At 39.7% G+C, this 20,804-nt stretch overlaps 1 protein-coding gene across 1 annotated transcript; it reads right to left on the minus strand.

Moving 5' to 3' along the window:
* Window positions 1-1,599: 1,599 nt before the first annotated feature.
* On the minus strand, window positions 1,600-16,836 carry LOC139743086 (uncharacterized). The gene is made up of 5 exons (XM_071653594.1): window positions 16,728-16,836; window positions 14,844-14,971; window positions 13,068-13,135; window positions 4,326-4,383; window positions 1,600-1,744 (listed from the first exon to the last, which is right to left on the minus strand). The coding sequence occupies exons 1-5, from the start codon at window positions 16,834-16,836 to the stop codon at window positions 1,715-1,717; spliced, it is 393 nt and encodes a 130-aa protein (XP_071509695.1). The 3' UTR covers window positions 1,600-1,714.
* Window positions 16,837-20,804: the final 3,968 nt, after the last annotated feature.

Consider the following 20,804-nt stretch of genomic DNA (forward strand, 5'->3'; position numbering starts at 1 on the left):
AACCTTACACATACAATGGTATATATAATTGTTTTTTTCTTCTTCTCACAGAGAGAGAAAGTGACTTCTCCAATAACCAATACACTCTAATCCTGAATAATCTTTGTTTGGCATTTCTCATGAGTTTTGTGGGTTTTTTTTTAAGTATGTGATTCTGTTTTAGCAGTGTTAGTACCAATAATCAAGGATGAAGATGTGATAATGCATTATTTCAGTTCATTAGGAGGACATGCAGACAAGCTAGAATGGCACACAGTATAGGATTTCTTTTGACAAACAGCATATATGTTTAAATATGCTTAAAATCTTCCCCTATAACCAAGAACGACAAGACTGAATTGCAATCCCTTGGAAATATCACTCACTTGACTTTACACAGATCAAGCAGCTTGTTTTTCAGCTTTTCTTTGCCTCTTCAACTACTTGCACACATGTGCATCATTTCCTTTGTTTTTAGCTTCTCTCTTCCATCACGCCAGGAGGGGAGACAATAAAACATACTTGGCCCTCCAGACAATGACTTTGTATTTCCTGTTGGCGTAACTGACACGTAAATACACTTTACTATTTACTTGCGCTGAGGTCTGAAATGAAGCTCCATATTACTGTATGTGCCACAATATTTCTCAAACATCATATTTCACAATTTTCAGGCTTCTTTTTTGCAGGCAGTTAAACATTTGCAATTAAGAAACACAATAGCAAAGTGAAAGATGTGCATAATCCGTCTTAAGGGGAATGGTAAGTGATTTCCCAACCACGGAGATGATTAAACACTCCATTCGTGTATACATGGAGGCGTTAATAAAATTGAATTGAATTGAATTTTGGCGTGTTGCTCAATTTCAAGAGCATCAGCTGATTTGCAAAAATGATAAAAGATTACGTAGTATCAATATGGCGTACAATGAATGTGAGGTATAGAAGACTTAGTGAATGCCCCATCAGTCCGAGACTGAGCTGCCGTCATGCTTTTTGCTTGAAGCATATTACTCGGGCTTCTGGGAAGTCGACTTCTATACCAGAGATCACAATAGGTGGAATGTTGACCACTCTGAGGAGGCAACAACACATAAAAGCATTGCCAATTTGAGGAAGACCATACAGTACAACAAGAACAGCTCACCGTACCTTCTCACAAAGTCAGGCAGATATGCTATCGGGAGCATTTAACTGGCCTGCGTGTTTTCGCAGTACAGTCAATAGATGTGTGTTCACAAAATGCGACCAATATTGGCATGGTCTGAGAGCGGTGAATCAAAAAATGTACCCTCGTTACACATGCGGGCCGGTGCACAAACACATGGTTGCAAAGCAAGCTTGTGCATACGAAAGTACTATACGGCTCAATATGATTGACAAATCAAGCCATATGATTACAACGCCAATATCACAACATAAGCATAAACAAAATATATATCTTTACATCTTGAATAGAATTACACATTTCTTTCATTTTTGTATCATACAAAATAAATTCCATCTTACATTGTGGATGCAGCAAACACACAATATATACAAAAAAAGAGAAGAAGAAAAGGGAAAGGGTATAGGTCAGATATCCATGGCATTCAAGTTTTTTCAATCCTATTCCTGTCCCCACGTGAGTCCAGTCTTATATGGTCCAATTCTATACAAGTCTTGACCCTTTGGTGGCATTCCTGCTCCACATCACTACACGGCACAACTGGAAGAAGCCGCTGGGAGACTGGTGTCACGTCTCATCATCTGGGTCGTAGTGTCCCTGTGTGGGCAGAGGAAAGAGAGAAGTGAGTAGACTGGTGTGCACCCACACGAATGACACAACATGCATACTAGTACCCTTGGTACATATTCATGATTTCACTCTGATTACCATTATATGTGCACGATCTCTGATTCCAACATGATATCAATAATGCATTTAATCATATCTATACCTCATTCACACTTTTTACCATCACTTGTAGGCCACTTATTCTTAAATTCGACACTGCTACACTTGTAGGCAAACAAAGGACATACTGTACGTAAAACCACAAACAATTGTGGCATGAAACTCTCATAAATTGGAGGCCTTTTCGCGGCATGAAACTTTCGCAAATTGCCACTGGCAATCAATGCATTGTGTAGGCAAACACTTTCGCGTGAATTTTTACTGTCGCAAATCTTGGCTCCTCGCAAAACATGTGAGTGTTTCATGCACACGAAAATCTTTGTTTCACAGCATATGTCACACTCATAGAGTTTACTGGGTTTTAAACTGAGAAGATACTAATAATCTTTCCCTGAAGCATATGAGAAAAAAAAATATGTAAGACAAATGACACCAATGGTCTTGTTGCTGCCTCATATATTTTGTGTATGATTTAATGTCTTTTAAAAAAAGAAAGAAAGAGAAAACGTAGAGCTGCTTTCATTCTGCTCTAATAATGACTGCTGACAGCAAATGTCAATGGTTAGTCTGCCCTTTTTATCCTCCAAAAAGCTTGCTATTAAAGTCATTTCAATCTCGCCTCACTCCCTGCACACAAAACCTTGAGGAGAAATGAAAGCGATTCTTTCTTTGTTTCTTTCTTTCTTTGAAAGTGCATGCAGTACAACCTGGCCTACGGCAGTTTCTCTCTATTCAATGGCTTTTTTCGCAGAGATCCGCCGAATCAAATCTGCATACCTCGCTGATGGATGCGATCACTTGATCTCGTGTATAATTTGATGGCAGCTTTGAGAGGAGGCGACGCCTCTCATTTCGAACGGAGGGGAGAAGTTCCTTATCGCAAACCATCGAGAAGGAATTATACATGACTTGTACCATTAAAGACCCGCAGGCTAACAAAACATCCAGGGTCGTATCATATCCTGGGCATTGTCACAGCAATTGAATACAGACCCTGGGAAATCTTTGATCACCTACACTGTATGTTTCCTGAAAGGCTGAGTACATTGATACTCAAGAGGAAAACCGTCAGAAGAAATGGCTATTACATTCTATTCGGTGACTATTCTATAAACAGACATAGTCAAACAGCATACATGAATAGGTAATGTGATAAAACAGAAATGATACCAGCACTCTCTGAAACAAAACAATATCTTGACTTCCATGCATGACATATTCAACAGAAATACTCCCACATGCCCATTTCACGTTGGCACTCTCTAGCCAAGATTGTATCAAACATGCTTTTCATGATTTCGCTTTGATTTTTGCAACTCCAAACATTCAATAATCAACTATTAAAAGTCAATTATCAAAATTATGCTCAGGTATTAATTATCTCTCAAAACCTGGAAGTATTGCAAATCTTCATGCCAGCATGGCAGCTGAGAGAGAAAAATCTTGATGAGAGCTGCAACTCTACGAGGCATGCAAAATCTCTCTCGAGGATATGAAAGCATGTGTGGCAAATAGAATATACTTCTGGTAGCTTTATATCCACATATGAGATGTTGCTACTTGGTTACCATGGTAACTTGTTAATATGTAAACTGGGAAAAGCATGGGGAGGGGAGAGGAGGGGGGTGAAATCTATCTAAATTCAGCTATTCCTCTTTATCTCCGAGGATACTAATTTCATATTCATGATAAAATGTCTTACTGAGCTTCTGCTACTTACAGCAGCTTCAATATTCACACATGTCAAATGGCGTAGGCCTACTATTAGCAAGAAGAGGGATGAATTTAAAATGATCGATGAACGGATACTAACAGACAACTAAGACTGATTTTACGATACCTGTGTAATGATAGCTGCTATCATGTCAAAAACATCATCATCATCATCATCATCATCATTTCAATTTTCATTATCATTATCTTCATTGTTAGCAATATTACTGTCATTATCATAACTAGCAATTTCTTTTTTTGTTATTGCTGTTGCTGCTTCTCTGATCACAGGGCAGTAATGTACATCTAACTATAACAACATTGCTTTAATATTGTATCATCAAGAGAATAGGACATGGATTGTGTTTCAGCTCAGACTGCTCAGTTTACATATGATGTTCTTGCAAGAGCTATACAGGTGAAAAGACAAATCTGCCAGTTCTGGAGTAATACCCAAGTGACTGTCTACTAAGGGCAGACCCCCCCCCCCCCAAAAAAAAAGAGAGTAAATAATAATAGTAGTAGTAGTAGTAGTAGTAGTAGTAGTAGTAATAATAATAATAATAATAATAATAATGATAATAATAATACTACTACTACTAATAATAATAATAATAATAATAATAATAATAATAATAATAATAATAATAATAATAATAATAATAATAATAATAATGAATAAATCAAAAAATAAATAACAAATAAATGAATACAATTTAAAAAAAAAAATCCTCACCTGTTCTATCTTCTCATCCAGCATCTTGAAGAAATCTGACTGACTCTTGGAAACTTCCCTGTGGATAGGAAAGAAAGATAAAGATAAAGATAAATGAAAAAGCAGAGAAAAGGAGAGGCATACATGAAAGAGCTTTTAAATGTAAGAATTTCAGAGAAAAGACACACCAACATCTTCTTAATATAGTGAACTAAATCACAGTTTACTTCAATCGAATCTCTAAAATGATATATTTTACTCAGCATATGCCTTCATACAGCACTTCTTCTCGGGCTTCACAAAAGCTTTCCTCTTGTTTGAAAACAGTTTTCAAGTCAGTCCTACACGTGTACAGAACATTGTATCCATCTTCCCTCACACACACTATTACCATGCATCAGTTCAACAAAAAAGAGAAGAATGCATCAAAGAGTTTGTGCATAGATAAACCACATTTAACGTCACTTCATTGATTTTTTCCAGAGGTGTCACCAAGTACAAGTACTGCAGGTAGGAAGCAAAACTAATCGGTGCCATATGCACTATGACAATGAGTAATGCTTGATCTATAGGTTAAACTGCATGGTTCTTTAATAGAGCACGCATTTGCAATTTCAAGCCCAGATTCAGATTCTTCAACTTGGACTACAGGCTCATCAAATAATTATACGCCATGATATTAAAGTGGACCTCAATTTGGTATACTGTATTTTTCAAAAATCAAATGTCCTATTAAATACACTCGAGAGAAGCACGAGAAGGACATCATATCTCCCAAAACACATCTTTTTTTTCTTTTTTTTATATCTTCAGGCGCGAATCTTCAGGTCGTATCAGTATCTCTTTGGAGGGATTCATTTATCTCTCGCTGTTTACTCTGATCAAGTCGTACACCTCTGAGCAATTAGTCAGAGGAAAACGGCACGTTTTGGCGGAGTAAAGATTTTCCACTCAGATGTTTATTTTCGAGCCCATTCGGTACTTGTCCGTCTGTTGAGTCAGCTCCTTCAATAAACATGGAGGGTGCCATAAACCCAATGCAGCGTCGAATCTCTGCAGCGAGTCGAGCTCTCGAACATTGTAATAGGTGCTCGTGATATTCTAGCAATGAGGTGAAGAATTGAACCTAAAACATAGCACCTCCTTGATGTAAGGTGCCTGGTAACAAGATCTACACTCTTTGTGCAAACAGAGCGACAAGCGTGCTGTGTACTCTCTGATAATACAGAGACAAAATCACCAAGTCAAGGTTGCCTTTAACTATCTGCCGACACAGAGTGCTGATAATTTAAGGACCTCTCGACCAACACCTCCGATCTTACATCCGTAGTATTCTGTGAGGTTTCTAGAATCTTCAATTAAGTTTCTCTCTGCGCTCTTTATCGCTTCTCTCTTTAAGCATATGATAGACGAGTTCAGTTCAGTGGCACAAGCTGCACACAATGCTGATAAAGACTTCAAGATCTGCCCAGCTGCAATTTTTCATCCATGCATGGGTCTATCAAGAAGTTTCCACAGGATCTTGAAAGGCCTCTCCACTCTGATTCTTCCTTTGTAAAGCATGATAGCTGAGTTCTGGGGGGTGTTTCATCAACGTTTGTCAGCGCTGACAATCACCATAGTAACAGTCAGTGACCAGAGCATCTCATCCAATCAAAACCAAGGATTTTGCTGAAATTGTCAGCGCTGACAAACGTTGAGGAAACACCCCCTGGTTAGCAGCTCAAGTAGCAGAATGGCAAAACCCACATTTCTCTGAAGTGACCAACCTGCTTATCCTCTACAGAGACCGCGACAGCGTCCAGCATGAAACAAAGTTCATATCATCTTTGATTGTTGTTGTTGTTGCCGTTTTTGCTGTAGCTGTTGTAGCTGTTTTGTTTTGTTGGCATGATCAGCTCTGGGTAGCTAGTCTTTACCTCCTAGGCATTCACTGCATCTACACCAGATTCTCGGAATTGTCTTCATGTAGGCCCTATGGAGCTACGGGATCAAATAGTATGCGGTATTCCACTTCAAATTCCTAGAATACCACTTCTATTCATTCACAGCCTCTCACTGCTTTTGGACAAAAGGAATGCATGCATAGTCATGTCATTGTACAAAACAAAAATGTAAGTGTCAATTTTGATGATTGTTACAAAGAATGCTTTACCTTTTTTTTTTCTTCCATTTATTGCTTTACTTCTCCCATTGTTCTCTTTGCTTAAAAAATGTAGCTTCAGGCTTACTGTTGGTTTTTTTTTTCAGATTGTTGAAAAAAGTATGATCAGGTGCATGATATACACACTTCATTAATCAAAGGTGAAGGTTTTGTGAACAAAGTCAGTGGGTGATTTCACATCTGCATGTTAAAGAAAAATTGATGGTCTCCAGCCTGGAAAGGTAGAGATGGCAAACATGGAGCCAACTGGTACGTACGTGGCATACAGTAATATCTCCACAGCAACATAAAGGTGGCGCAGCAACCTGTCAGAAGTTCCCCATCCACTTTTCCAAGCCACGGCTCTGCGCAAACGGAGCTCTTTTCTGATAATTGTGGCCAGGCAAAGAGATGCTGATCTCCCATCAATCGAGACACTTCTTCTCCAGCCCTCGTCCAAATATTTGCCCTCCGAACAGGTCACATAATGAAGTCTGAAAGGGGGGCATCATGAATGCTGGGCAGCAGGGCAAACACATGCCCAGGAAATCACGCAAGGGGGCTAGTTCTCAGGTAACTGGCTTTTTGACTATACACTTTGACGAAATCTCAGCTTTGACTGAGTCAACACCAGTGGCGCTCTGCTCCGATCGCCAAGTGTTTTTGCTGAAAGTGTAATGCTTAAGAGTGTGATTGCAGTGTTATTAGTCATGCAGGCATACAAAACATAGTTTCTGACAAACCACGAAACCCTTATCACTGGGAATAAAAGATGTCCTACGGAAAAAAAGGGCAAAACCAAACAAAACCAAACAAATTGCAATGCCCTACAGAGGAAAATGCCTTCTTCTTTCAATACTGGGTATAATTAGTCCAAAATAGAGTGTGTCATTGAAAATAAAAGGCAGTCTGCATCGAATGTTCACACCAGTTTTTCCTGAGGCAACCAAGATTCTACTGTCTGGCAGCTGATGTAATAAAATCACACCTGCCTGACAAATGAATATTGCATAATTTGCCCACAGCAATGGGGAAGTGAGTGGGTATATGATCATATTTTTGGAAAGTCCTGGAATATGATATTTGTTTGGTATATCAAAACAGATTTAAAATCAACTGCTGCTGTTTCTTTTGATGATATGTATACACAGAGAAGCAGGTATTGTTAAGTCATAATTCATTTCTCTTTTTCTCCAAGTCCCAAATAATGAGCATAACCACATTTCATATCTACATAATGCCACACTCACACAAATATCCTAACATATAAGTGCATCTTCTAGAATGTTCTGCTGACAGCATAATTAAGTATTGGTAGCTATTTTCACACCAGCATAATTAAGTACTGGTAGCTACTTTCACACCAGAAACTGGCACACGCAAGTGTGAAGTCATACAATCAAAGATGCACTAGGTTTTTGTTTGTTGATTTTTTTTTCTTGACGGCCTCGATCCTGACTCTAAATTGCATGTACATTTGTACCACGACTATAAATAACTGCCCTTCCCTTGATACGTAGCAAAAAAAAAAAAAAAAATGGCTTTAAAAATGTAAAGACAGAAGGAATCAACAAATCAAAGATAAAAACCTCGGCTTGAATCTAAGCACAAGATAAAAATTGTTCTTCCGTCATCAATTTGCGGGCAGTTCTTGGCAGCCCTACAGGAAGTCTGTTATTCACAAAAATGCAGCTGTCGTCCCCGGCTCTGAATCCAGATACTATACCAATGCCGCGAGTGGTGATCTGAAGGCATTCATTCATTCATTCATATCCCGGAGGGGGAAAAAAATGATTTCTACTTGGATAATTAAACTGCCTGGTATATATAGCTCCAAGAGGAAGTGACTACACAATTGTCAGCACAGATGTAGAACAAGCTGGAGAAGGATATATATCCTCTATATATATTCACATAAATACAGCTGTATATAATCTAAGTACATACTTAGATTTCTCTCTGTCCGCACTATATTCAGCTAACTCTCAGGTGGTGGCGTGACTCCTTCCACATCAACGACTCAATCTCACAACGCCTGTAGCATCACTAAAGATGCAAGTGAGCTCTTGGGCGACGGAAGTGAAATCTCTGTCGTGAGAAATCGTCATATTCTAGAGAGAGGACTATGTAAACCCTGCTCTGAGGCAGTGGATGGCACAGAACACTCCTCTTTTCAGATAAATAGAACTGTGCATAGGCACTAAAAAACAGACAAACAAACAAACAAAAAATTTACAAAATCCTGCTAAATATTACACAGTACAATGGAATCCCCCATCGAGAAAATGAGAATGTGGGAGGAGCAATCACAAATACATATTTTTCTGTTCACAAACACATAAAAATGAACATAAACATAAACAATAACACACACACACACACCGAAATTCACATCAATGTGGAAATGTGCTGTCAACAAAACTTTCTAGAAGGTAGGATAATAATAGTGGTGTCATGTGGATGTAGGATCTGATGTGTACCATGGCCTCTACAATATGAATTCTATATAAATCGGTCTTGTCAAATGAGAGGCTAAAAAGTTTTCCCTTTATTCTTTAACCTGATTTGCCGAGAGACTCATCTGAGCTCCAAGCAATTCATTAAGTGAGCTTTGCTTCTTGAAGGAGTAACCATGCTTTGAAAAGGAAACAGGACTTTGCACTAGAGGAAGCAATCATCATCTTGCATTGCCCACTCATCTGGGCATCCATACAACCAAAACAATCAGTAATGCAAGGAAAAGGCATCTTTGTGCTTCATTGAAAAAAAAAAATATTGAAGTAATATCACAACCCAAAGAGCACATCCTAACCATCAAATCCCAATATCACATCATAACATCACAGCCTTAAATCTCATCCCAAACATCACATTCCACACATCACATCCCAAACATCACATTCCAAAATAACATATCCCAAACAACACATCCCGAGCATCTCATCCCAAACATCACATTACAAACATAACATCTTAAAAATCTCATCCCAATCACTTCCCAAACATCTCATCCCATCACATCCCACCATCACATCCCAAACATCTCATCTCAAACATCAAATCCAAAACATAAAATCCCAGATATCAAATCCCAAATATCATATCCCAAACATCACATCACAAACATATCATCCCAAACATCTCATCCCAAATACAGTGTATCACATCCCAAACACCTCATCCAAAACATATCTCAAACATCATATCCCACACATCAAGTTACAAACATCACATACCAAACATCAAATTACAAACATCACATCCCAAACATCTCATTTCAAACATCACATCCAAAACATCAAATTACAAACATCACATCCAAAACAACAAACCTCAAATCACAAAAAAACTCATTTCAAACATTTCATTTCAAACATCACAACCCAAACATCACATCCCAAACATCACATCCCAAACATCACATCCCAAACATCACATCCCAAACATCACATCCCAAACATCACATCCCAAACATCACATCCCAAACATCACATCCCAAACATCACATCCCAAACGTCAAATAACAGACATCACATCCTAAACATCTCATGTTAAACATCCCATCCCAAACATTATATCCCCAACATCACATCCTAAAAATCACATCCAAAATATCCTATCCAAAACATCACATCTCAAACACCACACCAAATACCAAATCCTGAATGTCACATCCCATACATCTCATCCCAAACATGTCATCCTAAACATCTCATCCCTCACATAGCCAAACATACAGAAAATATGTGCGTCGATGGGGAAGTAACCTCCTCTTCTCTCGCTTCACACCAACAAAGTTGTGTTACCATAACAGGACTCTGTTTTCATGATGAATCCAGAGTCCAGATGTGTGTGTGTGTGGGGGGGGGGGGGGGGGAGGGGGGGAGGGGCAGGGAAAGGGTTGGTGTGCACCTAAATAGCGGTTTGGCAGCTTAAAGGGGAGAAACATCATCCTGTGTCAGAGCATGGTCAGAGATACATGATAAAAAGCAGCTTCCCACAGCAACAGGTAGATTGTCACTGGCATGGTTACAGGTTTCTATAATCCTCCATCTAGGAAAGAAGTGGCAGAGAAGTTTGACACTTGCTGCCTTCTGAGGACCAACCCCTGCTTACTTGCTTAACACAATGAAGTTTAGTCCTGAGTATACTCAGGCAGGTGTCTAAATACAATAGATCGGAATTGTACGTATGTTATGGAAAAATCAGCTCATCTTCAACAGATTAAAAGTGCATGCCTTTCCACTTCTCAAAGGGTGATGTATACTTGTACACACGCATCATAAGGTACAGGGATACTTCCTAATACAAAGGAAGTACATGTAACTTTGGGAAATTGAAACTTAAATTCACTTTCTCTCTCTCACAAAACTTTTTCTTTGCCTAAAGCTACATAATGACAAATAGGTGACTTTTGCTTTGGTTCAAAGTTGTTTGCCCAGAGTTACTAGTTACTGCTAACAACACCCTGACCTACAGGTCTATTGTGTCTTCATCAAAATCCATATGTCCTTGCATTTCTCATCAAATTTCAAAATGTAAAACATATAACTAAAATTGCGAATGAGCAAGTCCACTCGATGCCATACCACAAATAAGTCACACGCAATTATTCTCGTCACTAAACCTTCAATTCATATGTACATTAAAGCAGATTTAAAGCACTTGTTTGCCCTGTCAAAGTCTTGACTATGCAAAGAACAAGTACCCTGGTATAAATACTCAGTGTCATCCAGCTATCCCCCAGTGGTCCTTTAATGAGCGCCCGCTGGATGGCAACGCACACATTTTGATGTCGCATCATAATCAGATACATCTTCATGGAAGCATCACACACGCCCCCAAAGACGGGATCGAGGCAGGCTGCATGCTGTTGTCAAGTTTGTCCTGGAAAGGTTTTCCCCGCCTGGCTGCCATGGCAACAAAACAATCTACAAGATCTTGGGGTTTGTTTTCTGTTTAATCTGTTTTTCTTCCCACCTATTTCACAGCACCCCAATCTGTTCTAAAGTACACTATCTCTGTTTTATTTGAAAAAAAAAACCCCAACACCAACAACAAAGAAAAGTTTTTTTTTTTAAAGCAATTTATTGCTGTCTACCTTTCAACAATGAGAAATAATTCCTTTCTCTCAATCAGCATTGTAGTTATGGCAATGGCAGTATTTTACATGAACAGTGTACTGCCATGTAGTCTTGATACGACTTGGTGTCATTTGCTGCACTCATTACATCAAAACAAACTCCAACATGTAATCATTCTCCCGACAAATGCCAACTAGCATTCCGATTTCTGCCGCACTTTGCACAAATCAAATTACTCGGCAGACTTTAGCCATTGTTTAGGCATCAGAATGGCATATATCCCCAAATAGAAACTGATTGACATTTAGCTCAAAAGGAAAATTCATCTACAAATGTCAAACATTCCAGCCATGCTTAATTCGATCTTGCAAAATCCTGGCATAAAGGAATAAATAAATTTCTTGAAATAGACAAGGTTACTTACGGGCACAACTCAGGCTGAGAGAAAAACAAAGGCAAAAAGTGCATTTTCCTTCTCAATGTGCAAATTGGCTAGACAGCCCATAATTACAATCGTAATCTGATGGGGAAAGCAAGCTCAACATCTGTGACAGGTTAATCACACAAAAAGCTACAATGTAGTTGAAGCTGATTGCATGGGATTGAGTCTTGCCTATTCAAATGTAACGACTGGCTTGCCATTAGCCTTGTTCACGCAGTCACGCTATCATCGATGATACGCTAATTAGCTCCTGACTACAAGCTAGGCTCAGATGGTGCTTACCATCAATGATAGGACTTGTAGTTAGCTAGCAACCGGCTTCACTCAATGATAAAATAATGGCTTAGTTTAAATATTCAATTGGACTACAACCCTTCCCAATGCTAGACCATGATGCAGTCTGGTACAGATTCTGGCAAGTGCTACTGCTATTCATTCATACAGCCATCTCCACGCTGTACTGTGGAAATTTCATAGGAATGAAGATGTGGATGAATGAATGGATGGATGGATGGATGGATGGATGGATGGATGGATGGATGGATGAATGAATGAATGAATGAATGAATGAATGAATGAATGAAAGGATGGATGAATGAATGAATGAATGAATGAATGAATGAAAGGATGGATGGATGAGTGGGCAAATGAGAATTCAAGTGAAAAATGAAAATAAGGCAAAACAAAGAAGGCTTGTCTGAACTTCCCCTACTATTAAGGAACAGCTAATGACTGCTTTATTGGAACATACTCAGGCATCAACAACAACAACAAGATCTCGAGAGCTACAAAGCTGGCAACAGACCAGCAAATAGCTCACATCACCTAAAAAGATCAGGAGTAAACTTGAACATAATTATCATTAAATTCTGTTGTTGGACTCTGCCTATGAATATTTTTTCCAAGGGACTAAAAACTATTGATGCATTCACATAAAATTCACATTAAATTCAATATAAAATCTATATACAATGTAATAGCATACAAAAGTAGAGATAGGATAAAATACAACGTAAAGTCAATGTCATTATGATGTAGGGTCTGCAACACAGATATTCATGCTGCATGAGGGGGGGGGGGGGGGAGAAGCTTACCTGTTGTTGTTATAGATGGGACCAGACAATGGCATCTCTTTATGTCTCTTGACACTGGAGAGATCAATCTGCAAAATATAAAACAAAACGAAAACATATGATATCTCTCACTTTTAGCACACATCAACACTGCCCCTCATGGGACTGCCAGCATGTTCATGAAATTACACAGATCTACTTGGTGAATACAGGTTTCATTATCATCATGCACATCCACAAGTCCTGAGCCCCTATTTCATGACACATATTAGCACAGCAACTCTTGCTAGAAGAAAACTGCCATGGAAACTTTGTAGTTCTAGAAAACCTCGAGCAGCCCAAAGATCTGTGAGCACACATGGTTGCTAACAATGCTGGTACCCCATTCCAACCCACCGTCTGAAACATTGTGCAATGATAGATATTGTTTGGAACCAGTACTAAGCTATAACAAAAAGACTGTGACATCATCATTTTGGTACTATCTTTCATTTAAGCCCTATTTGGTCACACACCATTGTTCATGTCAGTTGCAAAATCATCAAAAGCCACCCAAAGGGTAAATCTATGACTCGTCCTCGATTGGCAACACTCTTTGGAAGATAATTCATGAGGAGGATAAGTGAATTTGTGCATGTGTGTCTGTGTGTGTGTGTGTGTGTGTGTGTGTCAGTACTGACAAATTTGTGTACACTGTGCTTTTTTTTCCTTCTGATTTTTGAGCAGATTAAGTGAATCTAACCAGTTTCATATCTTTCTCCAATATGAGATACATACCTTAAAATTCAGAATCGGCAATTTAATGATATGATAATTCTTTCTGTTGCGAAATTCCCCCCAGTTATTTGCAAACTGTTCTCGATATCAAACATTTGAATAAATATCAGTAAGGAATTGAAACAGGGGAAATACTGTAAAAGTGGAAATTTTCGCGGTATTGAAATTTTCGCGCATCAAGAAGCTAGCGCGAAAAGAAAAGCACACAAATATTTCTGCGTGCCATATGTTCCGGTACTTGATGTCTTGATTCCGCGGAATTAAAAACACGCGAAAGTCTTCTGAAACGGGCAAGCGCGAAAAATTAGTTGTGCGAAAATATCCATTTTTACAGTACATGTAGACACAAAGAGAGAAAGAGAAAGAGAGAGAGAGAGATAAATAGATACGAAAAGGTTTATCAGGTAGCAAAGAAGACACAGACAGAGTGACATAAAATAAATGAGTGAGAAGAGTCCTTGGAAGAAAGGTGAGAAAGTCAAGTGGGAGAGACCATGCAAGGGATCTTGAGAATGCTTGTTTCAAGAACTCCCCTATTCAAGAATGCTGCACATAAAGAATGCAAGTCACTCGTAGAAAATAAAGACAGTGTAATTACAACTGTACATCGTAGCCTCACTGAAAACAAAAGAGGCCTCATCATTCGATAATAGGCTCCCAGGAGTGAGAAATGGTGATTCCAAGATGTGATGAGATGATGGGGAAATGGGGGGGGGGGGAAATGGAGAAGTGTTAAGAAATCACATGAGAAGAGCCTCTCCCACTCATACAAACACACACTTGACAGAATGCAGTCATGCAGGAAATTGCTCTTGCGGAGTGCTTTCTATAACAACTTTCCCTCACTGGAAACGCTGGCGAAAAGATTGGAGTTTACACGCTTCCTGCCAAACTTAGTGGGATGTGGACTGGTACACAAAAGACGGGTAGACTTCTGTATCATATCGCTCTGAATCGGAGCGCTCTTTGTATAAAGTAATCTTATTTTATGAGTGTGAACGGGGCGGTTGTTACTCTCACCAGGCTGTTTCCTTCCTGATGCCTCTGGTTGCCATGGTTACCATTCACCAGACCGCTGCTGAAGTCGCCCGTGTCCCTCCGCTCGAGACTTGCTTTGGACGGTATGGCAGCTGCATTGTTTGAATCACCTATAATGGCGCGGTGGGATGAAAAAAGTGAGCAGCACTTACATAAAGCTTACACCTGAAAAAGTGCAACAAAAAAAAGCAATAAAAAAATCTGAAAAGAAAAAAAATTATGTTGCTCGTGTGTCAGAGTTTGCCCAGAACATGGAGTACCTACCAGTCACATAGTGATACAAATTCTCACTTCTGCATGTGATTATTATCACACTAAATATAGACATCAAAGCACAGCATGGTATGACAGCATAGAGTTAAATTCATCCATTCATCCATTTGTTTGTTTGGGTGGGGTTGGTTCACTCATATTCCTCAAACTGGCTGAGATTGACGGTGAAAATAAACACCATTTCCCTTCTATCCCTGCTATATCGAAGATATGCTCCAACAGCATGGAAGTGCTCCAAAATGTAATTAGCATTTCAGTGCATGTTAAACAAATAGGTCTGTGTTTCGAAAGACAAGAAACAGCATCATTGTTATTGTGGAGTGTCAGGATTCCTTTAGGGTTTCATCATTTTTTTTTTTTATCTCAGCAGCAAGGAAGATAATCTTTCACTGACCTCAGATATAAGACAATGTAATACAAGTGCTTGAGGTCAAAACGAAGACTGACCACTGAATTCATAAACACAAAACCATGGGCAAAGGAATCACTGTAGGTGGCTGAATGAATGCAGTGCTGCCCAACTGTTTCTCGTTTGTTTCGTCATCTTTTTTCTCTCTTTTCTTTTCTTTTTTGTTTAGCTGCTGAGTCTTTGTTCCATTACCCAACTCACTGCTCCCTGCTTGTAATTCTTGGACTTGCAACAGATGGCTCTATCTTGTGCATTTCAAACAGTAACAGTGCTTCTTCCTAGCTGTCGTTCATTCTTTTCTGCAAGCTCATGAGCTCTACGAATAAGACATCCATTGTTGCTCTCAAACGCATGTACATGTACTGTGCAACGGGACCTCTCCTCCACGCTAACAGTAGAGTGCTCACTGAAATCTCATGAACACTTCATTAAACTACTGAACAAATCTGTAGATTTGAACAAGCCGTCCCATTGCTCTCAATGAATTGAGAGCAATATATTGGACAACGATCTCAGACTTTCTCACGTTCAATATGACACCAATTTGAAAATGTTGCTGGGGCTTCCTTGTTCTTTTCATCCAGCTAAAAAAAAACACCCAAAAACAAATAAACAAACAAACAAACAAACCATAGGGGGGAGGGGGTCCACCAAACTGTTTTGCTTCTCTGAAAAAATGAACCCACCTTCTGGGTACAAACTTCAGTGGAAATTTCAAAACTTCTTGGCCATTTTTATTTTTCTAGTCAAAGAGCTCGGAAGCTGTTTGAGCCACAATCCAAACTGCTGCACTATGAGCAAAGTAACCTTCCTACTGCAGATTTCATATGGTCCCCGTTTCAAAATATCATGGATGTTCTCTTTTTTTTTTCTTCTTTTTTTTAATGAGGTCACAAATTTTCTCATGATGACTGAAGCCATGGTGTTAAATTTGATGTAGACAAGTATGGTATCCATGAAATGTCACGGTGGTTTTTTTCTTTTTAATGAGCTTGAGGGTCCTTGGTGTAGCAATTAAGTCATTGGGGTATGTTTTGATGTACATGTTACCCATTTCAAAATGTCATGGGCCTTTTTCTTTTCTCTCTTTCCTGTTTGGGGATTTTTTTTTTCAAACAAACTCAAAAGTCCTTGGATGATGACTGAAGTTGTGCTAAATTTGACCTGTCGAAAGTAGGACATACCTTTGGCAGTTACGGTGTGGTGTCCGTTCTCCTTGGCTCTGACGTCCGAGGCCGAGGTCGATGAGGGTATCCTATCCAGGGGTGGGTTCTTGCCTGCCGAACACCCCATGGCGTTTGTGTCTTCCTAGTCCAGAATCTCGCAGGCTCCGACCGGCAGCTCGAGGGTCGGTTTGACTAATGCATCCAGGCAGGCAGCTTTGAGCAGCACCCGAGGGGAAGAAATGTCCGCACTCCTATTTTGTTTAAACAGTCCAGCACACGCTCCTGGGTACCCTACGACATACCTTGGGCGTCGGTGGCACAGTTTTGTCAAGAGGTACTCAATAGGGGATAACACTGAATTCGTTCCCAAAATCCTTCCAATATAGCTTAAAGAACGGAGCAACATCTAATAAACGATGAAAATTTGCCCTAAACTGGCCCTTCTAAATCTTCAACAAATTCCAGTCTTGTAAATATGCATCTATAATGGAAAAATTCACACCCGCAGGCAAAGTCGTGGGCAATATCATTGCAAGCACACGGCTGCTTCCGCAGAAAACAAAAACTAATCCACTCTACACACTGCGATTCTCAGTACAATAGCTGCTTCTTGCTTCTTCATAACTTCTTGACTCGAAGGTGATAGGGAGCAGCAGAGGGGTAGCTCGAGGGAAGGTCGCGGAGGTATTGCGTAATTCACAAGCACTAATGTGTCCGCTTAATGAGATTTCACTGTTTCGGCAGTGGTAATAGATCAAGAACTCAAAAAGAGTGATGATATTGTATGCCCCGAATGCCTCTCAATCTCTCCTGCACTGAATTTGGAAGGCAATATTCATTCTAGGCTGACTCAAGTAGACTGGCAACGTTGGTTTTTATTCACATCGGATTTATGGTGGAACACAGAATGGCGCTCAAGGGGATACTGTTGGATGGTTACTCCCTGTGAAATCGAGGCTTTCCAGCGGAGCGCTGCAGCAACGTATGCTGTCAAATCAAGTTCAATAGGTCCTGAGAATTCTTAGTGAAATCGAGCAAATCCACGCACTTAGAACTTCAAAGAGCTCTCAAAATGATCAGTTCTGCTGTTTTGAGACAGATTCCTTTGTAGTGGGCTGCCAGAATGTCACAAGTGGACCTGCTCGTGCACCACGTCAACTCTAATAGACCTCGGAGGGTGGCAATATGTAAAAATGCAGGCCATTTGATAGCGCTTCCATCTGGGTTTGTTTTGTGGAAATGTCAGGCGCTGTTTTCCCAAGTGTCTAATTAGCAGACCGGCCTGTCTTACTCCCAGGTACACATTGTGGCTAAGGGTCTGTCACTGCTCATGGGGACGCCTACTTCACCAACTATAGAAAGGAAAAGGAAAGGAAAAGAATGAGATGAGCTCAAATTCAACAGTTACTGAATGCTCCATATATCATCATTTCATTTTCATGAAGTATAATATCTATACTGGTAGTTTGATCTGCGACTATCATTGCATTGACTACCATTGCAGTGGCATCATTTGACTGTCTCATTAATACACCAAGGTCTTTGAGACACTGAGCTTATCACAATCAAATGAGGATAATAGTAGGAATTGTCTCAACCCCACCAAGTAAGATGCTAAAAGTTCTGAAAGAAAATGTGACCCACTACAACAAAAGGATCCAAAAGTCGGGGGAGGACAATTTTCTGAAAATTGCATGATACTATCCCTGTACTCTTCTACTTTAATTTCATATATAGCACAACTCATAAAAGTACCGGGTTGCGGAGATATCGATGATTTTATCAACGCCTGTCAAGTGGTTGAGGAAATCAGAGTTTCGAGAAAAACGCCATCAAAGTTGTCCTTCCGACGCTATCATGGTCATGGGGAGGCGAGACAGTTTTCACCACTTGACAATAGAAGGCACGCTCCTAGCGACCTCCGCCATGTTCAGTCAAGCTTAGCGCCAGCGATCTACGCATGACCAATCGGTAATCATGATGCCACACACTGACCAATAAGATCACTCCTTTGTTGCTAGGGGCGGAGTCTAGCTGCGGCGCTAAATCCAAATCTTCGGACACGTTTCTCTTACATTGAAAGTCGGAAAATCATAACCCAGAAAAACGCTTATTTCTTGCCTTTCCTTTGATTATTTAGCTTCGAAATTTCGGCAGATGATGGATAGAACATTAGACTACAAAATTATGCCAAAAACAGAAATTTGATTGTTTTGACCAATTTTGATGATGTGACTTCAAACACGATTTTCTCGGCTCGGCCGTCAGCGACTTTAGGATCCTTTTGTTGTAGCGGGTCACAAATATCCTTCCACAGCGAGACAAAAATAGATATTAAAACAGCAGACCTGTATCTATAAAGGCACAACAAATCAAACAAGCTTGCCTTCTGGCACATACTTTGTATCTTGACAGATCTAGGAAATGTTTGAATTTTTGGGGGCCAGATCACCATTGACAAGTAATCGCCAAGCATGCACTGATTTCGCATCCAGTGCATATGTTGTGCACTGTTTACAAATTATCAAACAAGAACCTTGCATGCACGACCTCTCACAATATCAGTCTACGAAGGCATGCCATGTGTAATGTAATGAATGAATAACTGATTTACATACTGTTGCATTCCTTCATTTTCTAAATGCTTTTTATGTAAAATCAGATGTTTATCATGATCCAACTTCCACATCCTTGCCCGACAGGGACAAAATACGAGGTCTTTGGGAATATCCTGTCTCGTAAACAACTTCTTCTGCAAATAAGCCCCAGGATACATTGTAAATATGTCTCTCTTTTTTTTTGTGGTACAAATACATTGTAAATATGTCGTTCTGTGTGTGTGTGTGTGTGTGTGTGTGTGTGTGTGTGTGTGTGGTAAAAGTGGTACCACAAAAACTGACATATTCATAATGTATCCTGGGGTTTATGTACAGAAGAAGTTGTTTACGAGACAAGGAATTCTGTAACCCGTAACATGGTGATTTGCAAATCCACGGGCTCTCATTGCTCTGCATCTTTCACGGAAAGTTACCCCCTCCCCCCCCCCCAATACAATCTAGTGATTAAGTCTGATTAAGAAAATATCTTTGACTCCAAACTCCCGACTGTACTCTGGCAACAACAAAAACAAAGTCTGCTGTCATTCCTTTTGTTGATGAAAGTTTACACGCGGCGCATCCTGCATGCCTAGCAACGGCAACGTAAATATTTTGAGAGGCGCAGGTGGAGCAAATAATGGCTACACGCCCGGCGTCCTGTCCGCCAGATTGCAGTCACCTCGCAAGCATAACTGCGGCGAGAGAAAGGCGCCACAGTGCACCGTGATAAGCATGGCACTGCCGGTGACAAAAGAAAAAAAAATCCAGAAGCTGACAGCAAATTAAGCATTACAGCAAATGAAGGAGCCACTTCCAAATGAGCCCAGGTGGATTTGAAGCAAGAAAAAGAGAACTTCTCAAAACATGCTCACAAAGTCTTGATAACCTATCTCCTTTAAAAAAAAATGAAAAATGAAAACAAAAATTAGAAAAAAATTGGCAAATTAAAAAAAACCACAACTTGGCATTTTTCAATAGGCTCATCCATACCAAACTTATTCTTTGTGTCATATGACTCCATATAATCACAGATTTTGTTTTTTCTTTCTGTGTAAATATCTAATTTAGTCAGCTTACATGTATTTCATATCAGAATATATTCCAAGCTTCAGAGAGCTTTATATGAAAATTAAACTGCATTCACTCCTAGGAAACCAAAAAAATAAAAACAAACAAACAACAACAACAAAATACAAATTAAGACAACAGAATGGTTGACCAAAGTGACACTGTCACAGTATTTTGCTCTAGCTTTAGTGCTGGTTCCAAACAAGATATCCTTGAATGAGGCTTTGGGCAGTCAGTTGGAACTGGGCACGAGCATGGCTAGCAATTGTTGTGCTCACAGACATTTGTGCTATGTGAGGTCTTTTACAACCAGTTTCCATGGCGATGAATGGCTATGATGTCACACTTTACTCACATACTCTATCAACCAACATGATTGGCAGTGCCTCCAACACAACCAAGATTAAAGTCTGGAGAATTTGAGGGGAAA

Source organism: Diadema antillarum, unplaced genomic scaffold, assembly GCF_040938485.1.
Source record: "Diadema antillarum isolate AM-2024a unplaced genomic scaffold, OU_Dant_1.0 seq00001046_RagTag, whole genome shotgun sequence".
NCBI lineage: Eukaryota > Metazoa > Echinodermata > Echinoidea > Diadematoida > Diadematidae > Diadema > Diadema antillarum.

What these genes read in the sequence shown, in the direction of transcription:
- LOC139743086 (XM_071653594.1), bottom strand. Translation starts at nt 16,836, where the DNA reads ATGGGGTGTTCGGCAGGCAAGAACCCACCCCTGGATAGGATACCCTCA. An exon ending in ATCAGGAAGGAAACAGCCTG is followed by an intron (nt 13,136 to 14,843) that starts GTGAGAGTAACA and finishes TATATTTTGCAG; the next exon opens with ATTGATCTCTCCAGTGTCAA. An exon ending in CCCATCTATAACAACAACAG is followed by an intron (nt 4,384 to 13,067) that starts GTAAGCTTCTCC and finishes TCCTATCCACAG; the next exon opens with GGAAGTTTCCAAGAGTCAGT.